The sequence below is a fragment of the Marmota flaviventris genome, chromosome 1, assembly GCF_047511675.1.
Source record: "Marmota flaviventris isolate mMarFla1 chromosome 1, mMarFla1.hap1, whole genome shotgun sequence".
Classification (NCBI taxonomy): domain Eukaryota; kingdom Metazoa; phylum Chordata; class Mammalia; order Rodentia; family Sciuridae; genus Marmota; species Marmota flaviventris.
In genome coordinates, this window is record NC_092498.1 from 48,412,885 (window position 1) to 48,429,541 (window position 16,657).

A 16,657-nucleotide genomic window follows, 5' to 3' on the forward strand; every position below is an offset into this window, starting at 1 on the left:
CTGCTCTCTCCAGCCTCCTGCAAGACTCAGCAACAAACAATGGGGTTGCAGCCAAAGGGTACCTCTCCTGGTACAGTGCTGGCCAAGGTGACTCCTACACTCCCAGATCCTTGAGCCCCTCTGAGATTTCCTTTACCTGACTGACATCCAATTACACATTGATTATGGATTTCTTGGGATTTTGAAGTTGAAAAGGTTTGCATTCATCTGTGAGTGGTTTGGAGGATGTATATTGACATACAAGGAAGATAAATCTGTTTCCTCAACAAGAAAGAACCCTCACACTGGAGACCTGGTCCATACTCAGGAAAAGATCCTCAACTATGGAACTCAGTTATGGAAATCAGTAATGGTGGGTGAACATCAGTCTTTTTTTTTTTTTTACAGACATCTCTATGGCAACCAGGAGTGGTAAACATGAATCTCATTTATTCTTAGTATTTTAATTGAAGAAATGTTACTAAGTGTTTGTGCATAGACAGACGTTGAAAAGTTAAACTGAGTGGTTGGTGCCTAATGACCCTTTCGTGTACTTCAAAAGAAGGGCAATAGAAAAAAAAAATCTTCATAAGTAACACAATATCCCTAAAAAGTGTTCCTTGGAGACATTTAGTGACAAAGAGTCAAACTGTAAAAAAGTAAAATGTATTAATTGGATTTTAAGTGCCTTTTAACCAGGAGAATTTGTTTAGAAAAACCTCTATATGGTATACGACAATCTTTGATCTTGAGAGTCATAATTTTATTATAGACCAGTTTCCTCTGTTAACAACTCAGCACAGAGATCCTGGGAGAGGGAGAATCTGAAAACAGGTGGGAATACAGCATAGGTAAAAATATAAAGGGCTCTCATATATTACAATGAAAAGCACCCTTTAAATGTGTAAAGTCAGTATTTTGTATAGTATTTTGCTAACAGAGTTTTATATTTTGTAAATATGGTATTTAAGTTATATGACATATTAAAATGTAAGACATTTATTGCCAAAGCCTAAGAGCTGAGGCAATAAGATTATCTCAGAATTAAGATTAGCCTGTTTCTTTTCATACTATTATTTCTGATTATTTTTAACATTGAAAAAGAAGGTAATTGAATAATTAGTTATATGGATGTGTATTTCTTGCCAAAATGACAGTTTTATACGTTATAGATTAAAATATGTTGCAAAATATTGGGGATTGTGTTATTTCAGTAGTCAGATTAATTGAATTCTCTTTTCACATTAGTTATGTTTAATTTGTAAGGTTATTATAATAAATTATATAGCAAGTCTTAACTCGATAAAAGAATCTAAGTCAGAGTAATGATCAATTTGCAGATTTGATATCCTGGATATTTATTATATTGTATGTAATGCTGCATTTCCATTTGAATTTTTGAGTGGTCTTTCTTGATTTAATATCCATGCATGTATTTTCATTATATTTTACAAAGTTCCTGGTGAAAATTACAGGGATGTATTTAAAATTGTATTTTAATATAAATGCTTATGGTTTTATGCATTGTTAAATATTTCAGTATTATATAGAAAAAAGTTTTCTAAGTTCAGAATGGATAAAGAAAGAATATTCTCTTCCCTATGAATAAGATAAAGAAATGTTTCCCTGACCCAGAGTTTTCATTCTATTTCCTTTTAATTTCATTTACCAAGGCAGAGCAATTATTTATGAAAAAGAGAACACTCATGGAAAATGTCTGAGTTCTAGTATTAAAATCAAGACTGAACATGTACCAGGCATGGTGGTACATGCTTATAATCCCAGCAACTTGAGAGGCTGAGGCAGGGGGATCGTGAATTCAAGCCAGTCTCAGTCAGCAACTTAGTGAAGCTCTGAGAAACTTAAGGAGACCCTGTCTCAAAACAAAAAATAAAATGGGCTGTAGATATGGCTCAGTGGTTAAGCACATCTGGGTTCACCTGGGTACCCTCCCACCACCACCCCACCAAAAGAAGAGGAAGACTATAATTTTTAATAACTACCAATTCTTCTTTTAACTAGAAAACTTTTCATAATATGAATACCTGATTACCCAGCCATTACTCTAAAAACCTGATGCTAACTCAGGCTCTCCTCTATGTGCTAAGCAAGAACAGCTCCAACTCCCAAGCTGCATCTTTGGGTTCTTCTTTTCCTTCTCATCCTTGGCACTTCCATAAAGTCATCCTCGAGTTTCTCTTCTCTTACTGGCTGACAGCCTGGTGTTGGCCCACTTCCTTCCCACACCCAGTCGGTGGTTATAGCACCACTGTGCCCTTAGGAACACCATTCTGAGGGCAAAGGTTCTTATCTTGTTTAGGCTATTTTGCTTGCCTTAGTTATGACTCTATTTTGATAACAGAAAACAACCCAGACTGATTTAAATATTAAAGGAAAACTTCAGAATTTTAACAGGTTTAGGTGAAGCTTGATCCATAAACTCACACTGAGGCTCAGGTCTCTCCATCACTTGAGGCTGACTTCAGATGCCACAATGTGTGGTAACCCCCAAGCCCTCCCCTCTCACCCATAGCAGCTCCAGGTTCTCTGCTTTTCTTAGCAACAGGGATGCTCACATTTTCCCAATACTTGTTCTAAGGAGAGAGGTCTCATTCTAAGGAAAGGCGGAGGTTCTTTTCTAAAAGTAATCTCACCTGGAAGAGAACAGAAATTTCTCTTTCCTGGAAGCCCCAGCAAAGGTTGAATGTCATTGGCCCTTATTGGTTAAATGTACCCATCTCAGAGCCAATCATAATGACCACTGGGGGGATGGAGTTAGGAAATAGGTACATGGATCTGTCTGATGGCCCTTGCCTGGAAGTAGCAGTGGGTTTCATGCAAACTAAAATGACATAGAACAGAGAGGGGGTGAATTCATAGAGGAAAACCAAGGTGTTATGCACCAGTAAAGGGTGCCTGCATGCTGGCCAGCAAGTCATTACATGTCCCAGTTCTAGTGATGTGTTCACAGGACAGCTTCTTTCATCACAGAATTCACATCCAGACAAAGCAAGTCCAAAACTCTGTGGGTTATGTATGTGGGTACAAAGTGTCTTGATTTATTTAAAAGCCCTGTATAGTGTTAAAAGGGGGAGAGGGGTGTTCTAGTGTTTTTTTCAGTTTAATAGTTCAATGTTTTTATTAATTTGGAATTGCCTAATAGAAACGATGGTTCATCTTAAAATAAAATCAAGAATATCGTGTTTAATGGCCTTATTTGTAACCTCTGGATAAGGAAATTGACTAATAACAACATTTCTGATTTGCAGTACCTTTACACAACATTAATAACACATTAAATCTTTTTAATATAAACTGCATTATTTCCTTATCCCAAATTGGATGATAGCTATCATATTTTAAGGAGCTATGATAGTCATACAAAGAATAACAAGGAAATTTTTATTATGAATGTTTAGATGCTATGACCTTATGATTTTGCATCTTTGGAAACGTGATAGTCACAGTAAATATTTTCAAAGCACTTTAATTTTCTGAAATACTATCAGAAAAAAAAAGAGATATTGTCTTTTATTTTACTTAGTTTAAAATGTGGAAGCAGAAAAGCTCATCAAAATATTGACTTAGAGGCCCTTTGGGAGTTGCTGATAATTTTTTTTGCATCAGCTTCCACAGGTCGCCAAACACCAAGAAATTAAACCAACCACTTGGAGCCAGTTAGTTGTCTAGAACATTATGATCCACTTGGCTGAATAGATGGAAGAAAAAATTCAAATCCCATTCCCAGGAACCATGATAGTCCCTTAGGTGAACCCTTCCTTAGGACAGTGAGCTAAGATGCCTGGATTCTTTTCTATTTCAGTTTTACCATAGATAAGAGTGATGTCACACTCTTCTTGGAGGAGGAGGCTGGCATGTGGCATAGCACAAAAGGAGACATGGTGGTATACCAGGGAGGGACTCATTTCCTTTGAAAGAGAATATTAACAAACACTTCACACTCCCTGTAAACTGAGTATTGATCTAATTATACATATACACATATAAATATATATGTATAATATATATTTATTATACACATGTATGTACATATATACATTATATACATTTATATATAATTAATTAAATATATATATGTATATTATATATATTTAATTCCCACAACAGCCACATAAAGTATGTATCATTCTGTGGCCCTCATTTAAACTATACCTGCAAAAGGTCAAGTAACCAGCCTTTCACAGAATAACTAGCTTTGGCATCCATGCCCTAGCCAGTACTAAGTTATTATTGTACTAAAATATCAAAATTGTCAGTAAACTATAATTACAGTTTGGGTATTTGTGAATATAATGACAATTCTAGTATTTTTTTCATAGTTTGGTTATGTAAACTTGGTTGAGGGTGTGAAGTGATTGGAAAACTGAGAATGGAGGTAGGCTGTGAAATTATAATTAAAATTCACTGTTTCTTGATGTCTAAACTCAAGAGTCATTTGAGCAGATTTGTACTGTAGATCCCAATGGGGCTAACAGTTGAATTATCCAAGAATCTAACAATTGTTCCAAAAATAAATGACTAAAGATCACACTAACTAGGTTTGACATAAAATAAATACTTACATCCTTTTTATTGTTGTGCTTATAGTCAGTTGTTACATAAGTGTTATTTTTAATAGATGGATGAAATTTACCATTTGTAGTGGTTTATACTCACATCCAAAGAAAAACCACTAGAGGTGGTTTGCAACAGATTAAAACCTTTTGAAACAAAATCTGCTAGAAAAAGCAATCTCTTCCCTTGTCATTATAAAGGGAAAGTAATAATACATGTGGAACAAGTCAACACAAACTAAACTTTCATATGTGACTTTTTAATTTGCAGAATAAGTGAAAGCACTTGATTGGTAAGAACAGGAAAGTCAGAAAGTCTGGAGGATACTGTACTGCCTTTTATTGTTAAATGGCCATTCTAGCCATTAGAGTGGCTCACCTCTACCGGCCCAAAAGCCTTCCCTTCTATATTTTAGTAATGAGCTAATACTCATGGTCATAATCTATAACCACTTGCCCCTGTGTAGCCAGAAAAGGAAGGGCAGCCTCTTCTTGTTGCTACTAATTACTCTTTGCTATTACCATATTGAACCACACATTCAAATATACTTAATCTCTTTCTCAACCAAGGAAATGTGTCAGTATACAAAATGTAAATCAATGGTTACCTGTTTATTCCTGGTATATAATCCTCACTTTTCATTAGTCCTATTCACTGTCATTTCTTTATCTTAAACTCTCTGGCAAATAAATAATTTTTGCTCCTCTCAAGCTCTATGAAAGGCAAAAAGTAACATATGGTAAAAGAGCAATTTGGAAAAACTGAAGAAGTCAATGGGATGCATCCTAACATGCATATCAATTTAACCTCTATTAAATTGGTACAGGGTAAGTAATTTTTACAAACTGAAAGGTAAACCTCACTATTTATGTAAGAAATTGTCAGCTTTAAGATTTTTCCCCCAAGTCCTCAACGTAATACTTCTTGAGAAACTATACTTAAAATTTCTTGACTAAGATATAGGAAAAACAATCTCAAAATTCCAGTTGCCACAACTCGTCACTGTGCCCAAATCCAACACACCCAGGGCTTTAGAACCAAAGGAACACTATTCCAGAGTTATTTCCATAATGGAATGTTAACACTGCCTTCTAAGATACTTTATTAACAATTCCATTGGTTTTTCAATCTTATTCTGGTCAAGTATCAGATATCTATAGAAGTCTGGAGCAAGTCCTCTCCCTAAGGGAGAAGAGAAAGCAATTTAGGGCAGGGCACATTCCCAGGTAATCAGCAGGCAAGACTCGGCCCAGAGCTCATTCCCAGCATCTCAGGAAATACTAGTTAATACCCTTCCACTTTCCATCCTGGGCCTCCCCAACAATCAGGGATTACTGCTTTCTCCATGAACTGAACATATTTCTAATGATAGCCCCCAGCATTATTTGCTTCTAAACCTTTCTTCTGATCAGAGCTTGGACTCCATGACATTCTCATTGGAGTTCATTCTGGTTCTTATCAAATAAAACAAAGTATTTCTCCAATCAGGCCTCTGATGCACAGAGGTATACATAAACTAAACAGCTTTTGGAACTAAAATTGAAAGTAATTTAAAAGATTTCTATGTTCTTATCAACATCTGACATGATAAAACGCAAAATTTGCGTTAAGTTTTAGGATAAGAGAACTCAGGCTCATTCACACTCTCAGGGCTGAGCATTACCCTCCTCTGTTGGAGGACTATATTTACAGAAAACAAACATAGACTTCCAACTTGTCCAGTTTATTCCATTATTCACTGAGAAGGCTACGCTCTGGAAGGAGATTCATTGGTGCCAAGACTGAGTTGAGTTCGTTCATCCCACCAAGACACTTCCAAGCTCTAGCAGCAGTAGCAGGCATCATGGAAAACATGAAAGTCAAACATTAAGATTTCAAATAGACTTTGCTGTAAAAGGAATGTTTTGATCCCAAAAGGTAAAAATGTGAAAATTCCCATTCAAGGCTGACTTGTTAACTTTTTTTGGTCTAAAATGTTACTAGCCTGCAAGAGACAGCTTATTGCAATTGTAATACTAGCAGTTGCATTTATTGAGTACTTGGTGTCAGGTGCTTTGTAGGAACCACACACACACTAATATCATTACTGTTTCACAGGCGTGGGAACTTTCTCAAGATCACTGTCATAACTGGTGGAAACAAAGAAGCTTATGCAGGCAGGTCTGTGTTCCTAATCAGTACACTATACTGTCTCACCACAGAATTCCCTTCTCTTTAAGGTTTTAGCCTCCTTTTCTCTATGGCTACCAAGGTAAACAAATATGGGCCAACGGTTATGGAGCATTATAAACTTGCAGGTACATAAATTAGATTTTCTCTGACAAAAGGGAACAGCTTTTATAAATTTAGCCTTGTTCTTTCAAAATTCAGTGCACTCTAGGTCAGCATGATTTATGCACAGCTGAACAGTGATTTCAGTAATGGCACCAAGTTGTATGTGTGAACTAGCTGTATTGGGAAGATTGTGTTCTCCATGCTAGTAAACTGCCCATGGGACAAATCCAAGAGAAACATCTCCTTTGTCTCTAACCTAAGGGTTGGCCAATCTCTTTTCCTTCTGACCACCCACAGAAGAGACACCCAATTGTTCAGTGGATTGAAGCAAGACTGTAGTAGAGGAAGACCTCTTAGATTCTCTGGAGGGGGTTTCATCTTGCTGTTGGCTCCCCTCACGCCACCTAGCAACAGCAGACTGTCAGGCTCTGGCCAGGCCCATTTGCTCTATACTCTCATCTAGCCTTGATTACACTAGAACCTCAAGAAAGGGAATTGCAACAAAGCAAGTTATAGGAGAGGATCAAAGCCTAAGTAAACAAAGGAGCCTAAGATGGGTGGAAATTGACTAACGAATGACATGTGACAATCAAGAAACAAGTATATGATAGAAAAGTTGTCTTGGCAAGAGATGGGAAAGGCATCCTCATTAGGAATGCTTTACAAAAAGTGAAATCTGTTCCTTTATTCTAAATCTCTAAATTTACACGTCTTTTACTGCTATTCAAAAGGTTGTATTTATTGAGAAGTGGCAAATCCTCTACCAAATCAACAAATAATTTTCCCCTTTCATATACATTTCAAAAAAGTCTTCCAAATGAATTTCTACTTTTAACCATCTGCTCACTGAACACAGAATACTTCTCATTCTTTCATTTAAAAAGCAGGTAGTAGGCCCGGCATGGTGGTAATCCCAGCGGCTCTCGAGGCTGAGGAAGGAGGATCTTGAGTTCAAAGCAAACCTCAGCAAAAGCAATGCACTAAGCAACTCAGTGAGACCCTGTCTCTAAATACAATACAATATAGGGCTGGGGATGTGGCTCAGTGATTGAGTGCCCCTGAGTTCAATACCCGGTAACCCCCCCCTCCCAACACCCCTCAAAAAAAGGTAGGTAGTGGGGAGGATCAAACAGAATAAAATTATATTTTTTGGTCAAATTATTTATAATCTGTGTAAACTTTAAAAGTATAAAGTAAAATTCAGGCTAAATGAATTTAAAGCTACCATAAAATTATAAAATATTAGCTGATTAATTGAAAAACAAATACAATATAGAAATCACAATGATAAATTTCACTTTAATCAAATTAAAGTCAGGAATATGAAGACTGGCTCGATTTTTCTTTAATTTTCCAAATATTACTTATTTTCTACTTTTTTTACTCTATTTTAACATTCATATAATAATACATTTGTTCTAGGAAAGCATCTGTGGTTACAAATAAAAAATATGCATCCACAAGCCCTTAAATACCATGTAAACTACTGGAATGTCAACATCAAATTTCTACTTTAATAAAGAAAATTATTAATGTTAAATGAGCATTGTTTCGCTTATAATGCTGACTTTAAAGAGATCTGGAAATAAAATATAGTAAAATTATTGCTTCCAAAGTTAAGTTGGCACAATCTATACAAGATAGAATTCAAACAAAAACATACTGCACCAAAGCAGTTAGTTACATAACTAATCCTAACCCCATCTCTCGACATCTCAATGCACCTGCAAACGCCATCCTTCTACAATCTTTAAAATCAAAGGGGTGTCCTGGCATCTAGATATATAAATTCTATATATGTTATGATATATCCTCTGCTTTTTAACCACAGCACTGATTTAATTTATTTGCATGTTAAACAGTACAATAAATACTTAAAAAAATCTCAATTGAAGTCTCATAGTATATTACTTTGCCAGATAATAAAAAAATTCATGTGTAAACCAAGATGTATTTATTTTCATTATTTAAAAAAAAAATGTAACATTTATTGTACAATCCCTGGAACTGTAAAATAGCTATTCTTTTAATTTACAGAATCAAGGGAAGTATTTTAAATGTCAAAATATACATGCTGCATGTGATTGAATATATAAGCACCAAAAATCTAAAAAGTTTACAAAAATTGTTTAAACATATAAGGTGCATTACATTCAGTTTAAGGGAAGAAACTGTACCCCAAAGGTTATTAATATTTATGAAATATCTGAAAGGCATCCAACTTACAGCAAAATAACAAATACTGCTTATAGGTTATTTTTATACAAGCCATTTAGGTTCAAAATTTTAGGGCTGCCTTATACTGTGAAAGGCAGTTTGGATTATTAAATTTGTTTATGTTCCAGCTTAAGATACTTCATATATAATAGGAATTTAATGTCCTAGAAAAACTAAAGCAAAATAAAACAAAACTAAGTAATTTTGTAAACATCTTAAGGAAAAAGTTAGATCTCTTATTTTCTATATAGAATTGGGAATGAAGTCATTTTGGGTCAAATAAAATTATTTAAAAAATGTCTACTCAGTAATTGGACTTTTCTAAATATGCCACTAAAGCTTTGGGCAATAATTGCCATTAAGAAGTTAGATGAAGTAAATAGAAAATTAATTTATCAGCTTATAAATCAAGTGTCATGATATTAAAGCATAGCTCTCTTCAAATCACTTAGTCAATGCCAATAACAAATAAGGAAAATATATACCTGTATTGCTCTAAATATACTGTTTTTAGTTGTCCTAAATACCTGATTAGGTCAGGGAGGGGACTTGGCCTGGTTCTCCAACTCTGTGGAGTTTCCACCTCTAGCTTCATTTTAAATAGCTTATACAAGATCAAATTATTGACACCACTACCACAGAATTCAGAAGCTGTAGTCCTAAAGGACACCTACATTTATATATTGACTTTTTGCTGTGTGCATTAAAGAATTTGTTGTGCTTTTCACAAATCTGACATAAGTTTTTGTATCCAACATTTTATTTCTTGGTTTCTTTGGAAGGGAAAATAAAGAAAAGAGGTACATCAGGAAAAATGGACTATAAGGTGACATTACACATATGACTAGCTAAATCTCTTTTGACTTTAAAAGATAATGTCATCACAAGGCCAGATATATATCTATACATATATTTATAAACAAAATCTCCTCCATAAAAGCCATATTATTCCATGACTGATTTTCACAGCAACCTTATATATCAATGTTTTCACAATCTGATCAGTAATCCACTGAGTATGCTTTTAGAATTGATGTATGTCATTACCATAGCGGTCTAAACATTTGTACTTTTAAGGAAATGTGCTTAAAAATGGTTCAGTGATTTGCCCATTAGGACTATTTACAAAGATAGCTATTTACGTTAGCAATAAATAATCCTGATATCAAAAGAGATAATGCTCATGCACACACCAAGATGGATGCATGCTCTTAAAATATTTACACGTAGTTTCTTCTTTATGAGTCTCCCATTAATATCGAAAGTGCGCTTCCTTCTGTTTTCTCCATATTTTCTTCAGTCTTGTTTCTGGGGGATGCATCCTTCCATTTCTACGACTTCAGGCCATCCTTCATATTTATTTGTATCCTTATTGTTCTTTATGTGCTATTGGAACACAGTAATAATATACAGTTTAAAAAACCTTTGTGTCCTGATTTTCAAAAAACATAACTCTACTCACTCATTTCAGTAACACTCATGTCAACAATGAAGTCATATAAATTACTGACCAAGATAGTAAATGAGCAACCCCTGGGGTCTGACACATCCGTGGCCAACCTTCAAAACACAGCTAAAACAAAACACTGAAGACGTTTTTACAGGATCATGTGTCAGTCAAAAAGTAAAGTTTACATTCTATTAAGTTCTGTAGTATTTCCAAACTTAACTGACTCTAATAGCTAAAGCTTAATTAAAATACTTAATAACTAATGCTTCCTAAAAGGCTTCAAAGTAATCCTATTCCAATGCACTGTTATGTAAGGGAAAAAAAAATACAGAATTTGTTTTTGAATTTTGAAATTTAAAAAGTGTCATGGTTATTTCAAATAGCTAGTTATTAAAAATTTAATGAAAAATATCTGAATATATTTAATAGCTGCTTTATCTAATTTTTAATAACCAGATGGGAATATATACTGGAAAGTTTTACACACTTTGCTTTTGAAGCAAAACTTCACTGATTATGAAGTTCTAAGATACTAACCTGTTCAAAAGGACTTTTTGTCTTAATGCCCTTCCCACCACAGAAGACCCAGTTGTCTCTAAAACCAAGAGTATTAATAGACGTGCTTCCCAATTCAGAAATAAGCCGCCGTGCCTCATCATTGAGTCTTAAGGAAAAAGAAAACAACAGTAAACACAGGGCACTGCACTTAGCACTGATTCATCCATAACAGTTGATAAGCATGAAGTAAAATGAAAACACGTGAACTTAAATAAGAAAATGTAAAAAACAGAAAAGTTTTCACAGAATATCTCTATTTAAATTCTTTAGTGGAAAAGAACATGAATTCTAGCAATTAATAATGTTAATTTATTCTATTAGGAAGTAAATAAGTTTTAGTAGATGCCTATCCAGGTTAATCCAAGGTCTTAAGCAACCAATATCGTTGTAAAATTAATTAGCACTTCGATTCTCCACTAAACCCTTTATAAATTATATGGGAATGGAATAAAGGTAAATGTTGATAGAAATCTGGAAGTTTTCACAGTGTTTTATTTTAAGACAAAGCAAATTTTGAAAACAGCAGTACAAATGTTATTTCAGCTATGTAAAAAAAACAAAAATATTAACTGCCAGAAAGAGCAGGGGCAGTAGCCAGCTAGCCACTATGGAAATTACTAGTTAAAATTATGGGGGTGGGGGGTAGGTTATAATTCTAACATTGAGAGATTTCCTTTCCCTTGTCTCTCAAAGGGGAGAAGAAACTCAAATAAATGCTAGGTGTATAACTACAAACAGAACAAAAATATAATTAAGGGTCACCTGTACAGGTTATTTGATATGAAGTCCTATAGCATATGGCCCCATAAGCAGCTCATCTAGGGCAAGTGTATATGAGAGTCCCGCAGTCCCACCATCTAGGGCAATTTGAAAGGTGTGTTCTGCTAAAATGTGGGGCAGGGTGTTTCATATTTGCAAATTCCAGTGTTTCAAAAAACATACTGTGCTAGTATCTGTTAGCTTTTCTTAGTATATTAATGAAAGAAACCAGGTATAGCGCTCATTTAACTAAAGATAAAAGGGATGATTTATATTTTGAAATCATAAAACAGGAAAGAACTACAAATATAACAGCTTTTATAACTTATGCAAACCACATCCATGGAGCAATGGAATGATTCTGACCACGGCACAGGCACTGTTATCCACCTGAAGGAGTCTACTAGAAGAAGTGAAAAAATGAGGGACAGCACCTGGAATATTTAGCCTTTCAGACTCAACTCTATATCAAGTGATATATTATAACCGTGAACCAAAAAGATGTGAAATGTCTTTAGTATAAAAAGAACCAGTGACATCTTAGACTCTGGAGAGGAAACATTCATATGGAGTACATACAGGGGCTCTCTCACTTTCTCCTCAAGTTTTGTTTCCTGTGACCATCCTTACATGAATTAGGTATCACTCTCCATTTGTTTGCTCCCTTAATAAACAATTTGTGTATTAGAGAGTATTACCTGAACTCTGTTTTCTCATTTCCAAATAGCGTAGAACATATGTTATGGATCTGGAAGACTAAAATTCCACTCATACAGTTTATGTAGATGTTCTATTTTCTGGCTACTTTCTCAAAACTTTCCACTTGTGACACTAGTAGATGAATTTTGCTGCCATAGCATGAATAAATAGTACTGAAATGCAGAGGGTACATTATAGTAGGTTCTCTGGGCAAAAAGCCCTAGACTCCATTCACATTTACACCTCAGAAGGATTACAAATTGCCATCTCACAGACATTTAGGGCTGCTCATAAACAGTTGAAATTATAAATGTTAAATTCACAAATGGTGATTGCTTTATATACAAAAACTGTCCCCAAAGTAGGTGGCCATCCAAACACAGGTCTGGTCTCTGAAAAAAGTAAGTAAAATTTTTCTTGGCTAAGCATTTGCAGCAACTAAGAAACAAATTGAAGGGCAATTAGTCATTGTTACTTCTGTAACCAGTTATTTTCACAATTTCATAAGTTATCATTATAATCTGTACAAATGAATTTAGCATGAGATACAGAAGAAATGTGAAGATTTAGCTTTATGTTTTCACTCCAGTGATCTCTTTCCTTATATTTCCATGAGACCGTCCAGAGTTCCCATTCTTCAAGAGAGTATTAGTATAGCAGACCTGAGGTTTCCATTATTAGAAAGGCCTGATATCTGGATTGGTCTTGGCTGGCATCTGGAGGAGGAGGGCTCCCATCCTTTTCAAAACTAAAGAGAATGATTTCTTATGCCTGTGTGCACAAATGATGTAGTTTATGCTCAATGTCCACTCTTGTCTTGGTGTCTGGGTTTTGGGAATGCCTTAGGTAGATGGTGCCTACATGACAAATCTCAGGTAAAAACCCCAGGTCACTGAGGTGGAAATGGGGACCAAGACAGTGTCTGGTTTTGCTTCAGTCCTTGCTGATAAAGGAAGTACATATGACAATCCTGCAGTCCCACTATTGAGCCAAGCCAATGTCTCCTTTTTTTGAAGTTCAGAAAGCAATAAGAACTGCTATTCTGGGCTCAATTCTGATTAATGAGAAAGAACAAGTAGGAAAATAGAAGTGCTATGAACTTCACCATACTACCTTAATAGACTGAAGAACAGATGCTAGGCATTGGGGGCCATCTAGCCCAGACTTGAAAGAGAGGTTGTTACAGAAAGTTCAGGTTGGAAATGCCTATAAAGGAAAACACACACACACACACCCCCCAAATAACCCTAATAATTTTCACCATATAATGAGGGTATTGTGATGGGTTCAAACTGAAAAAAAAAAGTCACAGTTTTAAAAATACGAGGCAAAACACATTACTGAGAACAAAGCTTTTTTTTTTTTTTTAATTATTTTTTAGTTGTAGTTGGACACAATACCTTTATTTTATTGATTTATTGTGGTGCTGAGGATCGAACCCAGGCCCTGTACGAGTTAGGCAAGCACTTTACTGCTGAGCCACAACCCCAGCATCACAACCCCAGCCCCAGAGAACAAAGGTTTTAATACTACCAGGAAGACATGTAGTTCTCAGAATAAGATGAGACTCCCAAAACTACTAGAAATTTTGCTATGAAGTGGGAGTAATGACAGGACCCACTGTTTCACAATAATGACATAATATCATCACAACAAAGCAAGACAGTCTGTCCAGAAGGGTACACATATTTTTAATCAACATAAAAAGAGAATAGCAGCTCTACGATATCTACATAAGTGTTTTAAAGTAGATCTAAGCCTCCAGACCCACAGAAGGCACACAGTTAGGTTCTACAGGAACTTGTTAATATAATCTTTGAGGCAGTATCAGTTATTTTACAAGATGGAAAAATGAAGATGCTGAGACAAAAAAAGTCAAAAGTTGAAGTTTTCCAAAAATACAAGGAAAATTTTAGAAACTATGGTTCCAATTCCTACCACAATTCTACAAGAAAAGACAATGAAGAAATCTACAAGCATTAAAATGAAAGAAGGAGGGGCTGGGGATAGAGCTCAGTTGGTAGAGTGCTTGCCTCGCATGCACAAGGCCCTGAGTTTGATCCCCAGCAACACACACACACATACACACACACACACAATAATAATAAAAAGAAAGAAAGAAAGAAAGAAAGAAAGAAAGAAAGAAAGAAAGCATATAGTGGGAAAGAAAAAGGAATTAAGTAAAGTCAACTTAATGACATTTTAGCTATTTCAGCTATGGAGGAAGTAGATCAGGGTACTGTAATTAGCATCATCTACGGATTTCAACTAACAGTCTCAAAAAACAGCCTCTATAAATAAAACAATAAAATTGCAGCTGGATAATATGCTTATTGAGGTACACTGGAAAATAGTTTCTGCAGTTCATTATCAGCTGAATCCTTTGGAAGAGGAGGCCTCTGGTAGGGTAGCACACTGCTCTTGAGAAACATTTTTATCAAGGACTTATATTTGGACATAAAAATGACTTTGGAGAGAGTACAAAGCCTAGATCATGGAAACCTCATATGACAAATGTCAGAATCAAGACCAAGACAGTCCAAATCAGCAAAATTAAATTTAACAAGAATAAATGAATATAAAGTTCTTCATTTAAATTAACAAAATCAAGTTCTGAATGGAGAGAAAGACCTGACTTGGCAGTGGTTTAAAAAACAAAATAAAAGTCTAAGATCAAATAAACAGATTCTAGAATTTAACTTGACCCAAAACTCATGAGCCAAAAATTTCATGTGATTATTAAAAAAAAAAAAAAAAAAAAAAAAACTAATAGAATACCAGTCTACATGAATATTCAAAGAAATGTAATCTCTAAAACAGAGCAAGAGATCATCTCCACTGCACTCTGCACTGGCCAGACCACATCTGGAACGCTGTATTTAATTTGGGACAGTCATTTTAAAAGAAACAATAATCAGCTAAAGAATGCCCAAGAAATGTAGCCAGGAGTATAAGTAGAACAAGAAACTAACATGATAAAAGGTAAAAGAGGTCTGTGTACTGAGCCTAGAAAAGAAAAAAGTAAACACCAATTAGCTTTAAATTCTTGGAGAACATATTTATTGTTTTGTTGCACAACTTACCCAAGTTCAGGATAATCAGGAGAATTTAAAGGGAGCCCACCCTGGAGCACAGCACTTCTCTATGAATCTGCATTAGTTTTGTTTTAGATAGGGAAACTGCATGGGTATGAAAGTGAAGATATTTACAGAGCACTCCAGGGAATCTTGCCCAGGCTTGCGTGCTGTTTTAGATAGCCTTTAAGGTTTTTTCTTAATCTCAGGCATCTACACTGAAAACTTCCAGTTAGGCTACAATTTATTATTAGAATATTAATAGATTAATAGGTTAAGGAGAACAACGGTTCTCATTCCAAACAGGTATAACAAAAGAGTGTAGCCTCGAAGAAAGGTCATGTGGGGCTAGTCAGAAAAGGGGTTTAAAACAGCCAAAGGGGTTTAAAACAACCAAAGCAAAGAGCAAGTTACTTGGTTTTTTGATAAGGAAAGTGTAATTACATCCTGTGTCGTCCTATTCAGATATGTGAAAATGGTTCAACTTGCCAATTTTACGTTGATCTTCAGTTTACAAATCTAATATAGCCACAGGTGAACCAGAAAAAAATGCACTTTGTGAAATGACTTCAGTTTATATTCCCTTATAAAGAGGCACTATTTTTTAAAGTTTGTATCTGCAATAATGTAACCATATGTTATATATGCTTTAAAAAAAATCAGTAAATAGAAGACATGCCATATTCCCGTGTGAATCTAATAGTTTTAAAGACTTTTTAATTAAAATATGTAAGAATATTTTTTATTCTTTTTTTTGGGGGGGGGTACCAGGTATTGAACTCAGGGGTACTTGGCTACTAAGCCACATCCTCAGCCCTATTTTGTATTTTATTTAGAGACAGAGCCTTAAGTGGCTTAGTGCCTCACTTTTGCTGTGGCTAGCTTTGAACTCTCAATCCTCCTGCCTCAGGCTCCTAAACCATTGGGATTATAGGTGTATGCCACACCAAACCCAGCTATTTTTTATTTTTGATGGAAAAAATATTAAAAAAAATTTTTTTTAAAGATGAATGTTAGAGGTGGCTTAGCCCCACCAGTCAAGAAGTATACTTACTTTTCACACAATAGTTAT

The 16,657-nt window shown here is 35.1% G+C and overlaps 1 protein-coding gene across 2 annotated transcripts in view; it reads right to left on the reverse strand.

Annotated features, from left to right (window-relative positions):
- Positions 1–8,107: 8,107 nt before the first annotated feature.
- Positions 8,108–16,657, reverse strand: part of Fam3c (FAM3 metabolism regulating signaling molecule C) — a 48,648-nt gene continuing 40,098 nt past the window's right edge. For both annotated transcript variants that reach the window (XM_027926506.2, XM_071612809.1), the window contains exons 9-10: positions 11,033–11,159; positions 8,108–10,431 (exon numbers count right to left, since the gene is read on the reverse strand). In XM_027926506.2, the coding sequence (XP_027782307.1) occupies positions 10,342–10,431; positions 11,033–11,159 (217 nt within the window). In that variant the 3' untranslated portion in view covers positions 8,108–10,341. The remainder of the gene's footprint in view (positions 10,432–11,032; positions 11,160–16,657) is intronic.